Source organism: Lutra lutra, chromosome 1 (assembly GCF_902655055.1).
Source record: "Lutra lutra chromosome 1, mLutLut1.2, whole genome shotgun sequence".
Lineage (NCBI taxonomy): Eukaryota > Metazoa > Chordata > Mammalia > Carnivora > Mustelidae > Lutra > Lutra lutra.
Genome location: NC_062278.1, coordinates 161,642,727 through 161,668,437, shown reverse-complemented (window position 1 = coordinate 161,668,437; position 25,711 = coordinate 161,642,727). Strand labels below are relative to the sequence as shown.

General features: G+C 35.2%; 1 protein-coding gene across 1 annotated transcript in view; it reads right to left on the bottom strand.

Moving 5' to 3' along the window:
• Positions 1-25,711, bottom strand: part of TOPAZ1 (testis and ovary specific TOPAZ 1) — a 119,456-nt gene that overhangs the window by 23,488 nt on the left and 70,257 nt on the right. The window contains 7 exon segments of the mRNA XM_047742265.1: positions 1,451-1,616; positions 3,591-3,691; positions 4,594-4,768; positions 5,839-5,905; positions 17,825-17,940; positions 19,233-19,325; positions 19,524-19,675. Of these exon segments, the coding sequence (XP_047598221.1) occupies positions 1,451-1,616; positions 3,591-3,691; positions 4,594-4,768; positions 5,839-5,905; positions 17,825-17,940; positions 19,233-19,325; positions 19,524-19,675 (870 nt within the window).

Sequence of the window (25,711 nt, the reverse complement as noted above, 5' to 3'; positions counted from 1 at the left end):
CCCTCCCACAAACTCCTTTAGGCTCTAGTTTGAGAAAGAATAGTTTTGCCAGAAATTTTAGGCTGAAGTTTCCTGTCACAAGGTGCAATAAGCTCATTTTTACCAACTGAACCAATTTCAACCTTTCCATCTTGCCACATCTCTTCTTTCTAACAAAGAAAGCTTGGCTTACATTTTGCTAATATCTGTTTTTGTATTTTGGTTACTCTTCCCCACTTAGCAAACTTCACTGGCTATGTTTGTTAAGTTAAAGAAAAACTTTTCCAACAAGCTTTTGATCCTGAAGTACACTCAAAACCTCTGCATTCCATAAACTCTCATCCCTGAACAAAGACAAAGTACTATATATATTAATGATTAACATATAAATAATATATGTTAATTACATATTCATATATATATGAATATGTATGTGTGCTGGTATGTGTTTCTGTGTTAGTGTAAAGGTTATCTATTTGCTTTACTTGTGTATATATTCCATCTTCTCACCTAAATCCAGAGATACTTGAGGTTTCTCCATTGTTATCCCATTTTAACAAAAAAAGTCTTCCTGATGGTTCAAGTAGCCAGAGCTACCATTAGAAAGCATGCTATGTTACCAGTGTGCTCTCTAAATTTTTATTTACCTCACAGTAAACTAATCTTAAGTACTTCTACTGGCTTAATTTCATTGTAATTTCTGTTAGATGGGTTGACTTACTAGGGAAATAAGCTTTACTTGTCTTGGTTTGAAGTTATGTTTGCCTATATATACAAAGATAAGAGTTTATGCAGATTACAATAGGGAATTGCCTATCTTAGATAGCAGCTGAAGCCTGGGCTCTGAAGCTGGAATGTCCAGGTTTGAATTCAGCCTCCACTTCTTACTTGTTACTTCATTTTGGGCAAGTTGCTTGATGTCTCTGACATTTTTTATTTTAAAAAAGTGGGGGGGGGGGAGTTGTACTAATTCTAAACTCATAGAGTTTCTATGAAAATGAACTGAGATAATCCAGGTAAAGCATTTTTGTATGGTTTCTAGGCCAAGTAAGAACCAGCTTTTCAATAGAAGGTCAATATAATTTTTTCTTTACAGTAAGGTTAACTTTCAGGCGCCTGGATGGCTCAGTCGGTTAAGCATCTGCCTTCAGCTCAGGTAGTGAACCCAGGGTCCTGGGATGGAGCGCTGCATCTCGCTCCCTGCTCAGAAGGGAGCCTCCTTCCCCTGTTCCCACGGCCCCCACCCCCGGCTTGGGCTTTCTCTCTGTCTCTCAAAAAAAAAAAAAAAAAAAAAAAAAAAGTAAGGTTAACTTTCTCCTTCCATTTTACACAACTACCTTTCCTACCTACATGATCACTAAGGTTTACTAGGCCAAATTACCACCCACAATTCAACATCAATTTAAGGTAATTACATACACAAGAATTTATAACAACAAATTATGTTATGCTTGCATATATCATAACTTACCCCTCAATACCCAAATGGCACCATCTAGGCTTCCACTTTTTAGAAAAATTTCTGCTGCAATATTCACAATTTGACATCTTGGTGCTAGCTTCTCAGGCCCTGTAAGTCCTTTTAAACTTGTGAAATGTATTTTTAATTCATATAATTTATCTAAGACTTTCCTTCCCTAGAGTAAAAATAAAGAATATTGAGTATTACTCATTTAGAGTATCACAGAAATAAAACATCAGTAGTTGTACAGAAGTCAATTACCCAATTTGAATTATCCTTCTAGACAGATGGTTCTCAAAAGACTCTTCCCTTAACGCCCTCCTGCTTAGCCACAGAGACAGATGAGGGAAGGACCCTGCTAACACCTCTTTCCAAGTGTTTTTATACTTGTGCTTCCCCTAAAGATTTCATTTGGAGAAAGGATTTCTTGCCCTAAAGTGGAAAACTAGTAACTATACATTTTTATACTTCTGTTGATCACCCTAAGAGCCAAGAGGGAGAGAAAGAGAAAAATCAAGGTAATGTCTTATAAAATTTACATAAAGAATGATAGTAGGGAAAAGAAAAGAATAAAACTGCTGGCTGAAAATTGTTTTTTATTCAACAGACTATTTCACATAGTCTACATAAAGATTATATCTCATTTGGACATCAGAAATTAGACATACAGTATTTTTTTTTTTTATAAGAGGTCAGCAAACTTTTCCTATAATTAGCCAGATAGTAAACACTTGGGCTCTGCAGGTCACATTTGGTCAGCTGCACATTCTTTTTGGGTGTTGCTGTTTTTGTTTTCTAATGCCTTAAAAATATAAAAAACATTCTAAGCCCTTGAGATATACAAAAACAGGCTGTGGGTCAGATTGGGCTCTTAGTTTGTGGATCCTGGTTTTATATTATATTCTATCCTATCTGAGTCAGATCCATATTGTGATGTTAAGGTACTTCTAAGTTGATTATAGAAATGAATGCATTTTTAAGGAAAAAGCTCTAGCTTAATTTCAATGGTTTTACTTTTGTGTTCAAAAGGAATAGGTTTCACTAAAAAAATTCATACTAAGTAAAATAAATAAAATATTCATTCCAAATAAGATACTGAAAATTTTAATTACAATACAGGCACAAACTCACCAGCCTCTTGAGAAATAATCACAATGAATAAAATAAAAATACACTCTAAAATTTCAACAAAATCAATCTTTGTCAAAAATACTGTGTTATGTAGTCCTCAATGTCCCAAGCATTAAATATCTAAGAAATTAATGCTATGATGAAACTTAAGCTAGACTATGAGACTAGGGACAAGCTATATTCTGCCCATTGCAGGCCTACAACCACACAGTGAATGCTAACCTTTTGAAGACCTTAAAGACTGGAGACCTTATGTACAAGGATTCTGTTGTTGTTGTTTTTAATTTTAAAAAAAATCAATGAATTTGTATGTGTATGAGTGACCATGTACTTATATGTTACTGAACATATTTCTTTATGAAATAACCTTATTTTGTAAGAAGAAAGAAGCAACAAAAGATACATTATAATAGCTGATTCAGTACTGACCACATTTTCAACTGCTCCATTCATCCCTCAGAAATTCCTTCCTATTTTATATTTTTCCTGTCCTCTACTTTATTTCACTTTGTTGAATCTACAACCACCTGTCACCTCAGAGAAATCTAAAGAATGGTAGTTCAGTATGGTCCAGAATAACTAGACCACTTCTAAGGTGAGCTAAACCTCAAAGGTAGATATCAAGATATATGGTCTAAGTGTTCCAGGAGGTGATTTTTAAGGAGTTCTGTTAATTCTGAGTTCCCTGGGTTCATCTTAAAAAAGGTGTCTGGAACTTATGCAAAATTATAATGTTATAAATCCTTAAGAGGAAGCAAAACTCTGTAATGAAAGTTGCTTCAAATAAATATGATACTTAGCATACTTCTGACACTTCTTCAGGGTAACTGGTCTCATGCTACTGCCTTCCACATTTGCCTAATATACTACCTAATAATTCACTTACTAGTCTGGGACTCATTTTGCCGCTTATAACAATAATTAGGAGATTTCTAATTTGCAGGGTTAACTATATTGTTAAAAAAATTTTAAATTAACACACTCTGTACCAACCCCAAACAAAAATTTAATGACATACCTTGGACCACTGCAACAGCTTGTGATAGTAGTACATAGCACTGATTCCAATTCTTCCCAGCAAAGTTTTATCTACTTCACTATTTTGTGGATCTTTGCTAACTGAAACACAAAGTAGGCATATCAAAAAAAGTGAAAAAGTCATTTAAAATGGCAGCAAAGACTAAGTGATATGAAATTACTGACACTAGAACAAAGACCAGGTGTTGGTAAACCACAGCCTACAGGACAAATCTGGCCTGTGGCCTGTTTTTGTATAGCTTGTGAGCTAAGAATGTTCCCCTATTTTTAAAGGGTTGCTTGAAAGGAAAAGAAAACTATGTGTGATCACATCTGATAGCGTGAAGCCTAAAATATTTACTACTGGCCCTTTGCAGAAAAGGTTTGCTGACCTCTGATTAAAAATACAGCAGTGAAGGGGCGCCTGGGTGGCTCAGTGGGTTAAAGCCTCTACCTTCAGCTCAGGTCATGATCCCAGGGTCCCAGGATCGAGCCCCACATCAGGCTCTCTGCTCAGCAGGGAGCCTGTTTCCCCCTCTCTCTCTGCCTGCCTCTATGCCTACTTGTGATCTCCCTCTCTGTGTCAAATAAATAAATAAAATCTTAAAAAAAAAAAAATACAGCAGTGAAGAGCTCATACAAAAAAAAAAGTCTCAGAAACATATGAATTTTGTTGACTTATACTAGTGAAGGTAGTAACGACTTTAATGATTCAAAAATTCAAGTGCTCCAGTACAATTTGCTAGCAATAGTTTTACCAATCTGAATGAAAAGACAGATAAGAAAATGAAACATGAGTTGTTAAAACAATTCTTGACCTTATATCATTATAATCTAACTTGATAATAAAAAGATGAAAGATTTATAAAGAGAAGGAAAAGTATCTGAAATCTGCAATATCAACTTATCCCCAACATGGAAAATAGTAAGGGCTTTACATTCCTGTTAAAACACTGCACCATCCTAATACACACAATACTTAAACCCAAAGAGTGACATTTTACCTGTTTCAGCAAATTCACAAAATGGAACACCTGGTCTTTCTTCTTTACAGTCTTTTGTTAATGTTTCAGCAATACAAGCACAAAATCTCTGGAAATCTGCAAAGTTTTCACAGCCCATTTTTATGTTAATGTATAAATTTCCCAGTTTGGTCCAGTCACCTTTTTCTTTACAATGCTATCAGAATTATTAGAAACAAAACAAGAAAAAAGAAAGAAAGAAAGCTGTCATTTATAAAAAACGTATTATGGAATAAACACATGTAGGCATTAGATATATAGAAATTAATAACACAATCTCTGTAGATCTCAAAAACTTACTGACAATGTTACACCAACAATAACTTGCTATTGTGCAATTTGCGTTTCTGACTATAGCATAGTCTCTGTAAGTTCCAGATGGCAATGTACATCTCTTTTAATAACCTTTTCATAATGTACTTAATGATGTCACCCCAAAACCTGAACTAGACAGTGGAGATAAGTTTTATGGAAAACAGATGATTAGCTATATAGTTTGAGCTGTCTCTGTAGAAATACATTATTTTACTTTTAGAGATTTTACTTTTAGAGTAAACTTTTAGAGATTGCATTTTGCTATTATTTGGCCCCATTAATAATTTGGGGCCCAAATATCATTTTGGGCACTACATCTTTTGTGTGAAAGGGACTACAAAGTATATTTCAGTAAATTTACCATCTTCTCATGATTTTCTATTATAAACAAAGAAACACTTTTCCACCCCAACATAAGATTATTTCAAAGATACAAATACTGATTAAGACTAGACCAACAATTCCTAGATGAGTATAAAAATGATCTTAAACTAAACAGTAAAATCATCTTGAAAGTTCTCTATTTCTTATACTCCAAATGCCTGGAGAGGGCACACTGACCTTGGCTTTCCACTATCATTTCACATACTGCAGCCATCCATGGATTATGGTAAGAAAGCCAACTTTCTTGTGCACCAAGTCTGTCCGGTGACAAGAATTAAAGGCTAATAAGCCTTAGATTATTATACTTAATATGTTAATTTTGAAACTGAACAATTATTTTTAGAATAGTCCATAACTCTAGAAATTGTTTGCATTTCAAAGTGTCAAAAAAATATTAGACTTCTTTCCCTTGAGAATTTTCTCAAGAGGGTTTAAAAAAACTTTACCCTCTATTCAAAGTTTCTTTGTTATTACTGGTTTTCAGAGATCCCAGCAATTTATTTAAAAAAAAAAAAATAAGTGTCATACCTCTATTTCATTCAAGGCTGAATCTAAATCACATTTCCAGTTCTTTTTAAATTGCCTCATCCGCAACCTTTAACAATAGAAAAGGGTTAATTATGTTTATCCTCCAAAAGTCACTACTGCCCCTAATTCACTTGTTCTATAGTTTATATCTAAGAAACTAGAAAAGAAGGAACGTAGTAAAAATTCTTAAGAGCTAAAGAAAATAGCAAATGCATAGATATCTACTTCACACTATTTCTCCCCAAACCATAGGCAACAAGAAGGAAAAAGCAAGTTCCACATGAAACCGTACTTTCAGCCTATAAGGTAACTTTAATACAGAGAATGCCAAAGCTTCAAAATGATTATGGATAAAAAGAGAAAAAAATCATTAAAGCCAGTACTTGATCTTTCCTACTCCCACTCTACCCCTGCTGACCCAACAAGGATTTGTGATAAGCAGAAATAGACCAAAATAAAAACAATGCAAAAAAATCTGTGGAAAACTGAACAGGAAGGACTTAACATTGATTAAAAATATACTACCACAATGACTAAGTCCACATTAAGTATGAAAATGCTAAAAAAAAAAAAAATCTGAGTAGATTTAGAACACAAACCACATAGAATGAACTTAAAATTTTGTTTGTGATTTAAAGAACACAATCTATAAAATGCATAGCTTCTGGGAAAGGAAAAAAAAAGACAAAAATTAAAGAAGTAGCATCCTTTGGCAACTGAAAACAGAAAAAGGAGAAAAAACACTGTACCATTAAACTAAGAGTACTACATAGCTGCCAACTCTGGGGTCAATTTTGATAATTAGTCCCAATGCTCAATAAATTATTCCAGAGCATTAAAAAGGAAGGACAACTTCCTAATTCCTTTCATGGATCAAATATAAATAACACTGATACTTCAACTAGATAAAGGTAGAACAAAGAAAAGTGTAAAACAATATTACTTATAATGATGTTGCAAAAGCTAGATAAAATATTAACAAGCAAATCAGTTTTTCAAATTGAGTTAGGGAATGATGGTTGTGATGGTTGCACAACAATGTGAATGTGTTTAATACCACTGAACTGAACACTTAAAAATGGTTAAGATAGTAAGTTTTATATTAAGTGTATTTTACCACAAAATTAAGAAAAAATATTGACAAACAGAATCCAAGACCACCTTAAGAAAATGACACACCATGACAAAGTGGTATTTACTTCACAAATATAAGGTAACTTCAATATTTAAAAATCCATCAGCATTATATACCATTTTAATAAGTCTAACAGAAAAATTCATGATTTCCATAAATATTAAAAAGGCAGTGATAACATTAATTCACTTACAAATATAGGAACTAAGAGATACTTCCTTAAAGTGATTAAATATATATACTGTAGCCCTAAAGACATGACTGTATTTAATGAGAAAATTCTAGAGATATTTCCACTAAGATCAGGAACAATGAAAGGATGTTCACTATATCCATTATTATTCAATACTGTACTAGAAGTATGAGCCAAGTCAATTAGATAAGGCAAATTACTTATAGGCATAACAATGGAAAAGAAGAACTAAAACAATCTCTATTCACAAATGATATGATAGTATACCTGGAAATGCCCACAGATTCAAAGATGAAAATAGCTCAAACAATAAAGACTTTAGAGAGAATTAACAGAATATAAAATTTACAAACAAAATGTCCTTTATATATACAAAAAATAAATACAGCACATAATGATACAAAAAAATTCATTTACAATAGCAACAAAGATTAAATACTTATAAGAGGAAAATTCTAAACCACTCCTGAAAGACACATAAAGTATGAACAATAGAAAAAATTTCATGTTCTTTAATAGAATTCAATATTATAAAGATGTTAGTTCTTACTAAGTTTAATTCATAGATTTAATGTAATTCCAATAAAAATACAAACAAGCTACTATATGAGGTTAGGAAATTGATACTAAAGTCCATGTGGTAAAAACATACATGCAAGAAGAGCAAGAAAGACATGGAAAAGAAAAATTTTGCAGGGGATTATCCCAACAAAATGTTAAAGCATACTACTAAAGCTTCTATAATTAAAACACTGTGGACCTGGTACAGGGGAATACAAAGTCCAGACACAGACCCAAGCACATATGAACTTTAGTATATGATAAAGGCAGCATCTCAAATCATTCAAATTTAACAAATGGTTCTGGGAAGGCTGGACAAAAACTGGGAAAGAATTAGATCTCTATCTTACACCACACGTAAGAATTAACTTCAAATAGATTATGAACCTAACTACAAAAATGAAGCCATACAAGTAAAAGAAAACATGTGTGAATTCCTCCAAAACCTTGGTGCAGGGAAATTATGACTCAAAATCCAGATGCAATAAAAAATAACTATGACTCAAAACTGAGGCAATAAAAAAAGACTGATAATTTAGGTTGAACAAGAATAAAAGTTTTTGCATGGCAAAAGCCACCATAAACAAATTCAAAAGACAACGGACAAACTGAAAAAAATATTTGTAATATATAATGCAAAGGTCTAATACAATATATTAAGAACTCTTGACATTTAAGGAACAAAGAACCAGAATCAAAACAACAAGAAGTACAAAAATGAAAAGAAAATGTTCAACTCATTTATAATAAAAGAAAAGCAAATTAGGTCTCCAGAACTTAATAATGTTATAACTGCAACTCTGTACCCTTTGGCTAACATCTCCTCATTTGCCCCATTTTCCATCTCCTGGTAACAACCACTATTCTAATTTGTTGCTGAGTTAGACGTCTTTAGATTCCATATCTAAGTAAGATCATACAGATTTGCCTTTCTCCATCTGCCCTATTTCATTTTGCATAATATACTCCAGGTTAATCCATGTTGTCACAGATGGTAGGGTAACCTTCTTTTTAAAGACTGAATAATATATATTCCATTGTATATATACACCACATCCCATTTTGTTCTTGTTACTCAAGACTGCTTTAGCCATTCAGGTTATGTTGTAGTTTCATATGCATTTTGAAATTGTTTTTTCTACTTCTGTAAAAAAATGTTAATAGAACTTTGATAGGAATTGAATTAAATTTATAGTTAGTTTGGGTAGCATGGGCATTTTCAAAATATTAATTCTTCCAATCCATGAACACAGAATATCCTTCCATTTATTTATTTATTTATTTATTTTTAAAGATTTTATTTATTTACTTGACAGAGAGAGATCACAAGCAGGCAGAGAGGCAGGCAGAGAGAGAGGAGGAAGCAGGCTCCCCGCTGAGCAGAGAGCCCGATGCGGGGCTTGATCCCAGGACCCGAGATCATGACCTGAGCCAAAGGCAGCGGCTTAACCCACTGAGCCACCCAGGTGCCCCGTATCCTTCCATTTATTTTTTATTTCTTTTACCAATGTTTTATGGTTTTCGATATACAGATCTTTTATCTCCTCAGTAAATTTATTTCTTAAGTATTTATTTTTTGGTATTATTGTAAATGAGATTTTCTTGATTTCTTTTTTTAATACTTCATTGTTAGTATATAGAGATGCAACTGATCTTTTTTATTTTAATTTCATTTTAAGCATTTATTTAAATTCCAGTTAATATACACCATAATATTAGTTCCAGGTGTGCAATTTAGTGACTCAACACTTCCACAAACACCTGGTGCTCATCACAACAAATGATCCTTGATCCCTATCACCTATTTAACTCACCCCCTCATCTACCTCCCCTCTAGTAGCCATCAGTTTGCTCTCTCTAGTTAAGAGCCTGTTTCTTAGTTTCTCTCTCTCCTTTTTTCCTAATTTGTTTTGTTTCTTAATGCTCATTTGTTTTGTTTCTTAAATTCTAAATGACTGAAATCATATGGTATTTGTCTTTCTCTGATTGACCTATTTCGCTTAGTATAATACACACTAGCTCCAATCACATTGTTGCAAATGGTGAGATTTCATTCTTTTCGATGCCTGAGTAATATTCCATTATGTATATATATACATAATGGATAGATATATCTATCTATATCTATATATATCTATATATCTATCTATATCTATATATATCTATATGTCTATCTATCCATTATGTATATATATACATAATGGGATATTATATATATAATATCTATATATAGATATATCTATATATCTATATCTATATATCTAGATATACCTATTTTACATCATGATGACTATAGTTAATAATAAAGTATTGTGTACTTGAAATTTGCTGAAAGTAGACCTTGTGTTCTGTGTACACACACACAAACACACACACACACACATAGATACATTAATATATAGATATAGTATATATCTATAATATATATAGATATATCTATTATATATATTATAATATCCCATTATGTATATATATACATAATGGATAGATAGATATATCTATCTATATATATATATAGATAGATAGACACATACATAGTGGATAGATAGATAGATATCTATAGATAGATCTATCTATCTATCCACTATGTATGTGTCTATCCACTATCCACTATGTATGTGTCTATCTATCTATATATATATATATACATATATACACACACACACACACACACACATAATGGAATAGTACTCAGACATCGAAAAGAATGAAAAGAAATGAATGAAGATGTGGTGTGTATATATATTATATATATTTACATACAGATTATATATATATAATATATATACACACCACATCTTCATTCATTCATCAGTCAATGGACATTTGTACTCTTTCCATAATTTCGCTATTATTGATAATGCTGCTTTAAACATCAGGGTTCATGTACCCTTTTGAAATAGTATTTTTTGTATCCTTGTTAGTACCTAGTAGGGCTATTGCTGGATTCTAGGGCAATTCTATTTTTAATTTTTTGGGGAAACTACAAACTGTTTTTCAGAGTGGCTGCACCAGTTTGCATTCACACAAACAGTGCAAGAGGGTTCTCCTTTCTCTGCATCCTCCCCAACACTTATTGTTTCTTGTATTGTTAACTTCAGCCATTCTCACAGGTGTGAGGTAGTATTTCATTGTAATTTTGATTTGCGTTTCCTGGATAGTAAGTGATGTTGAGCACTTTTTTATGCATCTGTTGGCCATTTGTATGTCTTTTGGAAAAATGTCTATTCATGTCTTCTGCCCATTTCTTGCCTGGATTATTTATTTTGGGGGTCTTAAGTTTGATAAGTTCTTTATAGGTTTTAGATACTAACCCTTTATCAGACGTTATTTGCAAATATCTTCTCCCATTCCATAGGCTGCTTTTTAGTTTTGTTGACTGTTTCCTTCACTGTACAGAAGCTTTTTATCTTAATGAAGTCCTAATAATAGTTCATGTTTGCTTTTGTTTCCCTTGCCTCAGGAGACATATCTAGTAAGAAGTTGCTATAACCAATGTCAAAGAAGTTACTGCATGTGTTTGCCTCTAGATTTTAATGCTTTCCTGTCTCACTTTTATTTTATCTTATTTTATTTATTTGAGAGAGAGAGAGAGAGCGCGCACAAGCAGAGGGAGAGAGAGAAGCAGACTCCCTGCTGTGGAGGGAGCCCAACAGAGGGGTTCAATCTCAGAACCCTGAGCTCATGACCTGAGACGAAGGCAGGCACTTAACAGACCGAGCCAACCAGGCGTCCCTCCTGTCTCACATTTAGGTCTTTCATCCTTTTTTTTTTTTTTTTTTTAAACCAAGATCTCAATTCTGCCTTTAAAATTTTTTTTTATTATTATATTATTTATTTTTTTATGTTATGTATTTTTTTATAGGGTGTAAGGAAGTGATCCAATTCCATTCTTTTGCATGTTGCTGTCCAGTCTTCCCAACACATTGATTTTTATATCCTGTGAGTTTAATGAACATGGGTATGAGTTCTAGCCATTTTTTGATGGGAGTCTTCTGGGTTTTCTACATACAGTATCATATCCTCTGCAAACGGTGAAAGTTTGACTTCTTCCTTGCCAATTTGGACGCCGTTTATTTCTTTTTGTTTTCTGATTGCTGTGACTAGGACTTCCAATATTGCGTTAAATAACAATGGTGAGAGTGGACATCCCTATCTTTTTCCTGACAGTAGAGGAATAGGTCTGTTTTTCCCCACTGAGGATGATATTAGGTGTGGGGTTTTTTGTATCTAGCCTTTATTATATTGAGGTACATTCCTTGTAACCCTACTTAATGGAAGGTTTTCTTTAATCACAAATGGATATTGTATTTTGTCCAATGCTTTTTCAAGATGCAACCGATTTTCTGTATGTCAATATTGTATCCTACAGCTATTAAAAATACTTCACTTATTAGTTCTAACAGAGGTTTTGGTGGAGTCTTTAAGGTTTTCTGTATGTAGGATCATGTTATCTGCAGAGACTATTTTAATTCTTGCTTTCTAATTTGAATGTCTCTTATTTCTTGCCTATTTGCTCTGGCTAGGACTTCTGGCATTATGCTCAACAGAAGTGGTGACAGTATGCATCATTTCCTTGTTCCTGACCTCAGAGAAAAATATTTCAGCTTTTTTACTGTTAAGTATGATGTCAGCTATGGGCTTGTCATAGATGGCCATTACTAGAGTGAGGTACATTCTTTCTATACCTAATGTGTTGAGAGTTTTTTATCACAAAAGGGTGTTAAATTCTGGCAAATGCTTTATCCGCATCAATTGAATCATTTGATATCTATCCTCCATTCTGTTAATGTGCTAAATCATATTTACTGATTTGCACATGTTGAACCATTACTGTATCCCAGGGATAAATCCCAGTTTATTTTGTTATATCATGTGTAGTTGAATTTGGTTTACTAATATTTTGTTGAGAATTTTTGTATCTATGTTTATCAGGAGTATCATCTTATGGTTTTCAGTTTTTGTAGTATCCTTGTCTGACTTTGGTATCAGAGTAATGCTGGACTTGTAAAGGAGTCTGGGAGTGTCCCCTCACATTCAACTTTTTAGAAGGGTTTGAGAAGGATTTGTATTAATTCTTCCTTAACTGTTTGGTAAAATTCAGCAGTAAAGCCATCTATTCCTGGGCTTTTCTTTACAGGGAGTTGCTTTTTTGTTTTGTTTTACAAATTCAATCTCCGTACTCAAAATTGGTCTGTTCACTTTTTCCATTTCTTCATGATTCAAACTTGTTAGGTTATATATTTCTAGGAATTTATTCAATTCTTCTAGATTGTCCAATTATTTGGTTTGTAATTGTAGAGCCTTTGTATTTCTGTGCTATCAGTTGTAATGATGCCTCTTTCATTTCGATTTATGTGAGTATGCTCTCTTTTTCTTCAGTGTAGCTAAAGGTCTTTCAATTTTCTTTTCAAAACCAACCAACCAGTTTTGTTTTCTCTCCTATTGTTTTTTAGTCTCTAATCATTTCTCCTCTGATCTTTATTCCTTCCATTAACCTGACTCAGTTTGTTCTTTTTCTAGTTCCTCGAGGTGTACATACAGTTAGGTTTGAGATCCCCTTTTTGTCTTAATGTAGGCATTTATCACTATCAATGTCCCTCTTAGAACTGCTTTTGCGGGACGCCTGGGTGGCTCAGTTGGTTAAGCGGCTGCCTTCGGCTCAGGTCATGATCCCAGAGTCCTGGGATCGAGTCCCACATCGGGCTCCTTGCTCGGCGGGGAGCCTGCTTCTCCCCTCTGCCTCTGCCTGCCATTCTGTCTGTGCTCGCTCTCTCTCCCTCTCTCTCTGACAAATAAACAAAATATTAAAAAAAAAAAAAAAAGAACTGCTTTTGCTATAATCCCATAGATTGTGGTATGTTGTGTTTCCATTTTCATTTGTCCAAGATTTTTTATTTTACTTCGCTTTTGATTTCTTCTTTGACTCACTGGTTGTTCAGGAGTATGTTGTTTAATTTCCACATATTTGTGGATTTTCCAGTTTTCCTCTTATTTTTGATTTCTAGTTTCATATTGATGAGGAAAGATAGTTGATTCCATATTCTTAAATTTTTTGACTTGTTTTGTGAACTAATGTATGATATATCCTGAGAATGGTCTGAGTGTGCTTGAGAAGAAATATATGCTGCTCCTGTTGGTTGGAATAGTTTGTATATGTATATTAGGTCCATTTAGTCTAAAGTGCAGTTTAAGTCACATGTTTCTTTACTGATTTTCTGCTGGATGACATATGCATTGTTGAAAATGGGTATTAATCCCCTACTTTTATTATACTGGTTTCTATTTCTCCCATTAGATCTATTAAGATTTGCTTTCTGTGTTGGACTGCTCTGATATTGGGTACACATATATATTTATATTTGTGATATCCTCTTGACCTGACTCCTTTATCACAATATAATGACCATGTCTCTTGTTACTTAAAGTGTAGTTTTTCTGATAAAAGTATAGCCTGCCCTCTTTTGGCTTCCATTTGTATAGAATAGCTTTTTCCATCCCTTCACTTTCAGCATAAATGTGTCTTTATAGTTGAAGTAAGTCTCTTGAAGGCAGCATATTAAAGTAAGTCTCCTGAAGGCAGTCTTGTTTTTTAATCCATCCAGACACTCTTCTAATTAGAGAATTTAATCTAGTCACATTAAAGTAATATTGATACGTAAGGACTCAGTACTCATTCTGTTAAATTGTTTTCTATTTTTGTAGTTCCTCTGTTCCTTTCTTGCTATCTTCTTTGGTAATTTGATTTTATAGAGTCTCCAACTAAAGTTACAGATTTGTCTATTTTATCTGTTCAGTTCTATCAGTTTTGTTTCATATATTTTGAAACTCTGTTGTCTGCTGCATACACATTTAAGACTGCTAAGTCTCCTTAGTTGTTGCAAATGTTGGGACAGGGTAAACAGAAGATGAAACTTAAAACAACTCCGTGGCTCCAAAAAATTAGAAAATGGTAGAAAAATGAATAGTACATGATGAAAGGATATAGGAACAACCCTAAAGGACTTCCAAAGGTCAAATCTAGAAGAATTTGACCAAAAAAAATAAATAATAATAGTATTAGATTATATATAACCCATAAGATAAAATAATTACCCATGAGTTCATACTGATATAAATGAATAAATAAATAAATGGAGAAGGGAAAGCTCTTCTTTACTCAAAATTCCAATTAATAAATGTAGAAGAAATAGGGAAAATACAGAATTACCATTGGGCAAATGCCACAGTAGTAACCTGTAGGAAAGATCCCCTGATGAATACTAAAATTAATGCATAAAGGTTTGAGGAGAAACAAGATAATGTATAATGTTAAAGTCTTTTGCCCAAAATATTAGTTATAAAGGGACATACAGTAACTTTACAGTGTAGAAAACTGGCAGATAACATTTTTAACTAAGTTATCAAGGTTAACATAATCAGTAATAAGATATGTTGGCCCTATGTACCTCCAGTTAGGATGCACTGAGATGTGCAGTTAATTGGATTTTATGGCTACTGATTTCTTGGTTTTGATAACTGCACTCTTACTATGTAGGATGTTAACATGAAAGGAAGCTAGATGAAAGATGTGTGGGAAGTCTCTATACTAATTTTTGCAACATTCTGTAAATCTAAAATTATTTCAAAATAAAAAAATTTTAAAGTCATTAAATGTATATTAAATATCCTAGATTATAAACACACCTAAATTCTCATTGATATCCTGAATATGCTGGAATTCTTTATGAATGTGAAAGCCTTTCTAATGAACTACAAACTACCTAATTAAAAACTATAATCAAAATCAAAGTATAAGTGTTCATCAAAACTCATTTCCCTAGCACAAAAAAGGGTAATTATTTCAAAGGGTGTAAGGAAAATTCGAACATAAAATGATAAATACTAAACTTTTTTTCCTTTTGCATTGAGGCCAGGTCCACATCCCTAACCACAACCCATACCCTTTAACTACCCACAGTTATTATCCTAGTCTCCTTCATCAAATAGGCCACCAATGTTAATTCCTCTTAAAAATACTAGATAATTCTTTTGAAGTGGGAGAACAGGAAGAAGCAGAGTGTATATGTATACAATTTTCAGAATTAGGGGTTGTAAAATAAGCTACAAAAATATTTGTGTGATCATGTCAATTTGAAAATTAGAAAACTAAGTCTGGTTTGTTCTGGAGTCAAGAGATCCTTTTCCCAATCATTGCCTGAAAGGTGGAGTTGTGTAGCTATACTGGATACAGGGTAGTGCTGCTCCTGTTGCATCTAGAAGTGCACACTTCCCTTGTGCCAGATGCTTCTCAGTCTGACAGAGACGAACATCTGCTAGCCATCTGAGCTCTCTGTCATAGGTGTCACTGTCCAAAATGCCATATAGATCAGGAGAATAATGACTTAATGTTTGGAAGAAAATATTAATGTACTTTCGTTATTATAAATTGATTATATCTCAGAAATCTGCGCTAGACAAATTGTATTTTTCTCACAAAAACTTATTTCTTAGGTAGTCCCAAAAATCTATTTAACCTAAATAGTATTATAATTTTTATAGACAACCTAAATATTAATTACCATTAGTTGAAGAAATGAAAAAACCCACAGAACTTGAAAAAGTCAAATATATCTTCAATACTGGTGCTTCAAAGGAAACAGCATCACGTAGCAGAATCACTGCAATTCCCTAGCTGTATACCATGACATCCAGGGCACTAAAGCAAATTCAGAGGAGTTCCACAGTTTATTTTAAATTTTCAAAGCACCTTCTGTCAGATACCATCAAATTGTTACTATCAACTTGTTTGGATCTAACTGCTTAATAAGTAAGACAATTAATGTACTTCTTTTGGCCTATGGATACTACGAACCAAGAAGTCTGAAAACCTCTCTATTAGAAGATAATGAGAAATGAGATGACAACAGTTGTAGAAGCTGTATGAAGGAGCTTTCTAGGCATTCTCAAGGACTTTGCTGGTTGATATTATTTGTACTTTATCAAATATGATTTCATTAAAAAGTCATGGCTCCTTTAAATACTTAAAATTAATGCTGAGTGAAATAAGTCAAGCAGAGAGAGTCAATTATCATATGGTTTCACTTATTTGTGGAGCATAACAAATAGCATGGAGGACAAGGGGAGATGGAGAGGAGAAGGGAGTTGAGGGAAATTGGAAGGGGAGGTGAACCATGAGAGACTATGGACTCTGAAAAACGATCTGAGAATTTTGAAGGGGTGGGGGGGTGGGAGGTTGGGGGCACCAGGTGGTGGGTATTGTAGAGGGCACGGATTGCATGGAGCACTGGGTGTGGTGCAAAAATAATGAATACTGTTATGCTGAAAAAAAAATAAAATTTAAAAAAAAAATAAATAAATAAATACTTAAAATTAGTAACACTATGTATGTAACAGTTTAATTAAAATTTCTATAAAAGTCATGGTTTTCCTTTTTCTCAATATAGGTTTATTATGGTACTATTCATAATTATCATAGGTTTCCAAATAAAAAGGCCTTGGGAGGCCCATAAGCCATATAGAGAGAGTGAACAAGTGAGAGAAAGAATGAAGAAGAAGCATTAAGGTATTTTGTTTAGCTAACATGAAAAGAAACGAAAGAAACAAAAGAATTAAGGTAATTTATACACATAAAAGAGAGTGCATTAAGTATAATTAAGTTAGTTCTGAAACAGAGGATAAGAGATTCCTTTTACACTTGATGTGCCAGGCACTGAGATGAATCAAGTACTGAGAAAGATTTGGTGAGGCTGACCAGAAAGGCTGTCTAGAGGCAGCCCAACTAATGACTAGGACATATTCAAGAGATGGGTAAAGGCTTATGGTGGGCCACTATCAAGATGTTTCGAATATGAATAGTGATAAATAAGTGCTTTGCTTTCAACCTTTGTAAGTCCCTAAAAATATACACATATATTATATATGTATACATCATATATATGATGTATACATATACATCATATATATGATGTATACATATACATCATATATATGATGTATACATATACATCATATATATGATGTATATGTATACATCATATATATATACACATACATCATATATATGATGTAACCTTAATTATAATGACTTTTCTTACCTGGATTTCATTTCCAGAACTGCAGTTATTTCTTGTTGGGAAGCCTGTAGTTGGTATAAGAGCTTGATAATATAGTTAAAGTGTTCTGCATCAAATATCATCCCAGCTTCAACAAACTACAGAGGAAAAAAAAAAAGGAGTCATTCCTATACAAATATGAGAGCTTGAAAATCAGTAATGTAACAACTATAAGAATGGTGAAAAATGGGACGCCTGGGTGGCTCAGTGGGTTAAAGCCTCTGCCTTCGGCTCAGGTCATGATCTCAGGGTCCTGGGATCGAGTCCCGCATCAGGCTCTCTGCTCGGCGGGGAGCCTACTTCCCTCTCTCTCCTACTTGTGATCTCTCTCTCTGCCTGCCTCTCTGCCTGCTTGTGATCTCTGTCTGTCAAATAAATAAATAAAATCTTTAAAAAAAAAAAAAGAATGGTGAAAAAAAATGAAACAAGGAGTCAAGTGGAATTAAAATTCACTTAAAAAACTCAAAGCACATTTTCTTCCAATATTTGAGAACCACAGTAAGACACCCTTCTTCAAGAATTTAAAGTGAATGTGAAAATAATCTTTGAATTCAAAACCTGAATATTCTGTTTTCCAAGTTGTCTCAATGAATTTATCACCTGTACTTCCTGTTTGATACTCATTTTGTCTTTAGCTTACTAGCACTTGTGTTTATATTTCATCCCAGATTGTAAACTTCCTGAGAAGTATCAAACTGAGATTTTCTAAAACTACTAGTGATGACCACTAATTTCTACTTCAAAAAATTTCTAGGCAGGTAATTCTGTCAAGTTTTGTAATGTGGACCTGGAGGTGTTCACCAAAATATTTGTATATTCTGCTACAATGGTTCTAATGCTGCTCCTCAAAAAAAATGGGAAGTTTTCTTGATATTAGCCTGTTCTGAAATGGATGGCTGGGCAATGCTAAATACCAGTAAGTATCCAAAAGCACAAATTTTAATATATCTTCAAAAAGCCATAAAAATTCTTTTATCTTTTTGTTTAGTGCCAAATATAAAATCAATTCCTAGAACCTCCATGTTTCTCCCTATATACTTTCTTTGTTTTGGTCATGGTTTTCTATTTATATATTGATCTTTGTATTTATTTTTGTTAATAAATGAACTCATAACTTTTGGATAAAAAGAGTTTTCTTTAATCATCTTTAAGGTGTAGCTATGACCTCATAAATCAGAAAGAAGTGCTTGGAATGATTTATCTAAGGGGAACGCCTATCAGTCATTGGAATATGCTTATAAATCCTATTTCAAGAGAAAAAAAAATTCTGAAAGTAGGATTCTTTGGCATCAAGAATGTGAGTAAGAGGTAGTTTAAGAATATAAGTGGAAATAATTATTTTTTAAGTTATTCACTATCAGAGAATAAAACAGATTAAAGTAAAGCATACCTTGCAAAATATATCAATTAAAGCAGGTACAGCATTCCTTAATTTCATAGTTGCCACGTGTTCAAATATTTTTAGTACTATTTTCAGAGCAGGCTGGATAAAACAAAAAATTTACTCATTTTAATGTCTTCTACCTTAAGTTTCTCAAATTCATTTATGCTGAAATATACAAGTGTTCTCTAGGAAGTATACAATAAACACAGAAGTTTAACTGCTAAATTATACAAGTAAGAAATGTAACAGAGAAATCCACTTATAATATTAAAAAGAATATATTTTCAGTTTACTTACCAGCATTTTAACCATTATGCTGAGGTTCACTACCTGAAATACTTCTTTCAATAAACAATGTTTGAGTAAAGAATTTAGAAGGTCATTTAGCACTTGTAAATCAAAGTGTATACCCGGTGGAAATTTTCGGTAGTAATCCATAAATGTGTTTACTAAAAATAAAAACATGTTAAAGTCACTTGCTGATTTTAAGATATTTATCTTTCTTAAACGAGACAAATTTTCTATATTTAAAGATTAAGCAGTATAAATTCATCTTCTTGAAAGGTATATTTCCATATCAGCAATATTTGATGGAAGTAAAGCAAAAGTTAACAATAATATTTGAAATCAACCAAAGACAGCAGGCACTAGACAGAGAGCTAACTCATGTGCTAACTACAAAAAAAAAAGCCCAAGTTTCCTCATACAACATGGTCTCAATAGGCACTCTGAGGGAGCCATACTCTCAGGGGTTCTTCAGGCCCAACTTGGTCAGGGATGAGAAGCTGTATAATTTAGGGATGGTTGTAGGCTATTCTCACACACCTCTTCTTATTTTAACCCCACCACCATGTTGATCCTAGGGACGTTTTTTTAATCCAATCTATGACTGTGAACATTCTACTACAAAGTACACGGACTAATTTACTTTGAGAAAGTAGTTTCTTAATGTCAGTTCAATTCCTTAATATATTTTCTATGTAACACTTAAACCACTTCTAATTTTCCCCATTAATTTTAGTAAAATTATTTTAACTTTAAGGGATCAATCAGTGATTATTTTCCCCATTCCAAAATTCTGCAGGTCAAAATCTCTACACCTTATCTGAAATTGCCTTAATAAAAATTACTTTGGGTTTTATTTTTGTGTAATTATTCCTGCCCAAAATACTTATTACTATCTGGATTACATGGTGCTGCTTGGGAATCAAGAGCTAGTGATAAAGTTCAATAGTATAATAAGAAAAATTAGAGACCCACAAAAAGATGGCAGAGGACTGGGGGAGCCTATTTCAACTGGTTCCCTGAACTGAGCTGGATCTCTACCAGACCATTCTGAATACCCACGAAATTAGCCTGAGTTGTAAGAAGATATATCTGGCTTTCTTTCTTTCTTTTTTTTTTCTTTAAGATTTTATTTATTTATTTGACAGAGATCACAAGCAGGCAGAGAAGCAGGTAGAGAGAGAGCCCAATGCAGGGCTCGATCCCAGGACCCTGAGATCATGACCTGAGCTGAAGGCAGAGGCTTAACCCACTGAGCCACCCAGGTGCCCTTATATCTGGCTTTCTACAAACAGAGTATCTCCAGGGGTTGGTCTCTAGGTATGAAGCAGGGAGCTGTGATTCTTTGGGCAGATATCTGAAGATAAACAGAAGGGGGTGGGAGCTTCCAGGATCCTGCATCACTGGAGTGCAAAAGCACCCAGGTTCACAGACCAATAGCCATGGGGGAAAGTACCTTAAGGCAACCTCTCAGACAGAAACCTGGAGCTGTGGAGGCACACAGGCAAATCAGGGACAGCTCGCGATTTTGGAAGCACAAAGGGCAGAGACATACCCAGACCAGTAAGCAAGGGCTGGGAGTGCTGCTGTGGGGCGCACAACCCAGACACTGCAGCATTTAGCAGCACAGACAGAAAAGGAGACAATGTGACCAGGAGGGCTCCTTGAAGAGCAGACTGCAATCTTGCTCTTCTGAGACAGAGAGCATTTCTGCTGTCTCAGAAGAGACAAAGAAAACTGCCAGGGAAAGCCTCCAGAGAATAAAAGCCCCACAAAACAGTTTTCACCAAGCCCCTCCCTGCCACAGGGGACAGGGCAACTCTGCCCAAACAGGGTTTTCTGAGAAACAGCGCACCAGGCCCCTTCCCCAGAAGACAGGGTGGAAGAACAAGAGGCCTACAACCCTAAGGTTTCCATAAAACGGGTATATCTTGCTTGTGTTGTGGTCAATAATTTGGACTCTGTAAATTCCCTCAACCACCTCTCAACAGAATGACTAGGAGGAGGAACCCCCCAAAAGGGAAAGATTCAGAGACTGTGGCCTCTGCCACAGAACTAATGGAAATGTATATAACCAAGATGTCAGATATTGACTTCAGAACAGCAAATATAAAGATGATATCTAGGCTTAAAAAAATATTAACGACAATGTAGAATCTCTAAGGGCAGAAATGAGATCCAATCAGGCTAAATGTAAAAATACAGTGAATGAAATGCAGTCTAAGCTGGATACTCTGACTGACAGGGTAAACGAGGCAGAAGAATCAACTAGTGAGATAGAGGATAAAATGACAGAAAAGAAGGATATCAAGGTGACATAGGAAAATCAAACTGAAATCCAAGGAATTAAACAGAGATTAGTGACTCAATGAAATGTTCCAGTATCAGAATTATTGTTAATCCTGAGGGGGGTGCAGATAGAGAGAGGTCTAGAAGATATATTTGAGCAAATCGTAGATGAAAATTTCCCTAATCTGGGGAAGGAAATAAACATTCATGTCCAAGAGGCAGAAAGGACCCCTGCAAAAAATCAATGAGAACAGACCAATGCCATGACATATAATAGTACAATTTTAAAATCTTAGATCCAAGGAAACAATCTTGAAAGCAGTGAGGGGGAAGAGATTTCTTATGTGGGGGAAGGAACATCAGAATAATGTCAGACCTGTCCACAGAGACCTGGTAAGCCAGAAAGGGCTGGCAAGACGTAGTCAGGGTACCAAATGAGAAGAAAATACAACCAAAGATACTTTATCCAGCAAGGCTATCATTCAGAATGGATGGAGAGACAAGGAGTTTCCAAGACCAGCAGAAACTGAAAGAATATGTGACCACAAGGCCAGCCCTGCAAGAAACATTAAGGGGGGCTTCTATAAAAGAAGGAAGAACCCAAGAGTGATATAGACCAGAAATTTACAGAGACACTCTGTAGAAACAAGTACTTCACAGGAACATGATGACAATAAAATCGTATCTTTCAATAATCACTCTCAAAATGAATGGCCTACAGGATCCCATGAAAAGGCTCAGGGTTGCAGGTTGGATAAAAAGACATGATCTACCCATATGCTGTCTACAAGAGATGCATTTTTTTTTTTTTATTTGACGGAGAGAGAGATCACAAGTAGGCAGAGAGGCAGGCAGAGAGAGAGGAAGGGAAGCAGGCTCCCTGCTGAGCAGAGAGCCCCATGTGGGGCTCGATCCCAGGACTCCGGGATCATGACCTGAGCTGAAGGCAGAGGCTTTAACCCACTGAGCCACCCAGGCGCCCCCAAGAGATGCATTTTTAACCTAACATATATCCACACTCAAAGTGAAGGGATGGAGAATCATTTTTCATGCCAACGGACCTCAAAAGAAAACTGGAACAGCAATTCTCATATCAGACAAATTACATTTTAAGCTAAAGGCTGCAGTTAGAGATACAGAAGAACACTATACCGTGCTAAAAGAGTCTGTCCAACAAGAGAATCTAACAGCTGTAAATATTTATGCCCCCAACATGGGAGCAGACAACTACATATGCCAACTATTAACTAAAATAAAGAGAAATATTGATAATAATACAGTAATAACAGGAGACCTCAACACTCCACTCTCAGCAATAGATCATCTAAGTCAAGAAATAAAATCTTTGGAGGGAGGGGCAAGATGGTGGAGGAATAGGAGACCCTATTTCAACCAGTCCCCTGAAGTGAGCTTTATATCTACCAGAGCACTCTGAACACCCATGAAAACACCCTGAGATGTAAGATATACTCTTCTGGATCTCTACAGGAGCAGAGAATCATTAGTGGAGAGGTACAGAGGAGTTGGAAGTGCATAGACTGATATCAGAGGATACAAAGAAGGGAGAGGGAGTCATCAGAACCAACCCAATGGAAAGTAATGCACCAATGAAAAAGTGCCCTGCATTTGGTGACCAGCATTAGCTTGGAGATCAGTGGCTGTGAGACGGAAAGGGATTAATAACAGCACTCAAACAGAACAAAGGGACTTAAGGGACAATTGATGGGACTGGGCAGTAGTGAGCATGGACCTAAGCCCACCATCCCAAGACAGCCACAGCCAGCACCCATCCACACATAGGAGAACTCGGCATGGGCTCCAGTTGGCAGTCCCTGGGTCTGCGACCACCACAGCTGCCTCCGCTGCCTCCACTACCATGGGAGTTGAGCGTACCCCATATGGCCGTGGGCTCCAGTCAGTGATCCCAGGAATGGCAGCCACCAGCACCAAGCTCACCCCGACCAATATAACTCTCAGTTTTGGTGGCACGGGGGTACAGAGACAAGCAGGTGCCTTGAGCGACCACTGAGGTGGTGGCTGCAGTATACACTGCTGTGGGAGGTTGCAGTGTTCAACGGAGTTTGCAGAGGCAGGGTCGATGTGATCTGGACCATTCAGAGAGGAGCAGACTGTGACTCCTCTCTGAGGCAGAGGTCTGGGTGCAGAGAGTTTCTTTGCTCTGATCCTTTGAAAAGGAACAAAAAATCGCCAAAGAACAAAGCCTCCAGAGAACAAAACCCTGAAAAACTGGTTTCCACCAAGCCCAGTCCCTTGGTAGGGTGCAGGGCAACATGACTCAAACAGGACTGACTGAGAAACAATACAGCAGGCCCCGCCTCCAGAAGACAAGCAGAAAGAACAAGAGGACAATAACCATAGTGTGCCCATAAAACTGTAAAACCTCAACATCAGGGGAAAACAATATATTAAGCTCCTGGTATTGCACCACAGCCTGTATATTTTGTAGTTACAACTTTTTTTTCCTTTAAATTCATTCTCATAATTCTTGTTCTTATTTTCTTTTTACCTACTTACCATTTCAACTAGATGTTTAATACAACATATTACTTAGTAACTTTTTTTTTAAGATTTTATTTATTTATTCGACAAAGAGAGATCACAAGTAGGCAAAGAGGCAGGCAGAGAGGAAGGCGGGGGGTGGGAAGCAGGCTCCCTACTGAGCAGAGAACCCAATGTGGGGCTCAATCCCAGGACCCTGAGATCATGACCTGAGCCGAAGGCAGAGGCTTAACCCACTGAGCCACCCAGGCGCCCCTACTTAGTAACTTTTAACTTGAACTTTTTCGAAACATATACTTTTATATATATATATATATATACACATAGATATAAGCTTCAAGTTAGTCCTTTTTTCCTATTTAATACTACCCCTATATATATATATACACCAATTTTAATTTCCCTGTATCTCTGGAAAGTTGAGTCCTTTAAAAAGATATCAAGATACACCCAGGAAGAACTGAAATACCCTTCATCACCCACGTTGAGGGATTATAACCACATTCCTGTCTTATTCTTTTGTCAGTGTTTCTGTGTGTTTTTCCTTTTGTACTTTATGAATCTTATTCTTGGGGTTCATTTTGGCTGGGTTTTTCTTTTTCTTTTTTTCTTTTTCTTTTGTTGGTCTTTTTCTCTGTTCATTTTTGTTTTTGTACTTTATAAATCTTACTCTTGGGGCTCATTTAAGCTGTTTTTTTTTTTTTTTCTTCCCTCTCTCTCTTTTTTCTTTCTTTTTGGTGGTGACTTCAATTACACCAAAACTTTCCAGGGTGCACCTTGCCAGGATCGTGGTTGATATTTTCAGCTACACATCCCCTCAACCACCTCTCATCAGAATGACTAGGAGAAGAAACATGCAACAGAGGAAAAATTCAGACTGTGACCTCTGTCACAGAACTATTGGATATGGACATAAACAATATGTCAGAAATAGAATGCAGGCTAACAGTTATCCAGACAATGGCTAGGTTGGAGAAGACCATTAGTGGCAACCTAGAATCTCTAAGGGCGGAAGTGAGTACTGATCTGACAGAACTTAAAAATGCTATCAATGAGATCCAATCTAATCCAAATACTCTAACAGCTAGGGTAAATGAGACAGAAGATCAAATTAGTGATCTAAAAGACAAACTGACAGAGAGAAGGATCAGGAGGAGGCCTGGAACAAACAGCTTAGAAGCCATGAAAACAAAATTAGAGAAATAAATGATGCTATGAAAGGTTCTAATGGCAGAATTATTGGGATCCCTGAGGGGGTGGAAAGAGAGAGAGGACTAGAAGATATAGTTGAACAAATCCTAGATGAGAACTGCCCTAATCTGCAGAATGGAACAAGTGGTCATGTCCTAGAGGCAGAGAGGACACCTCCCAAGATCAGTGAGGGTAGAAAG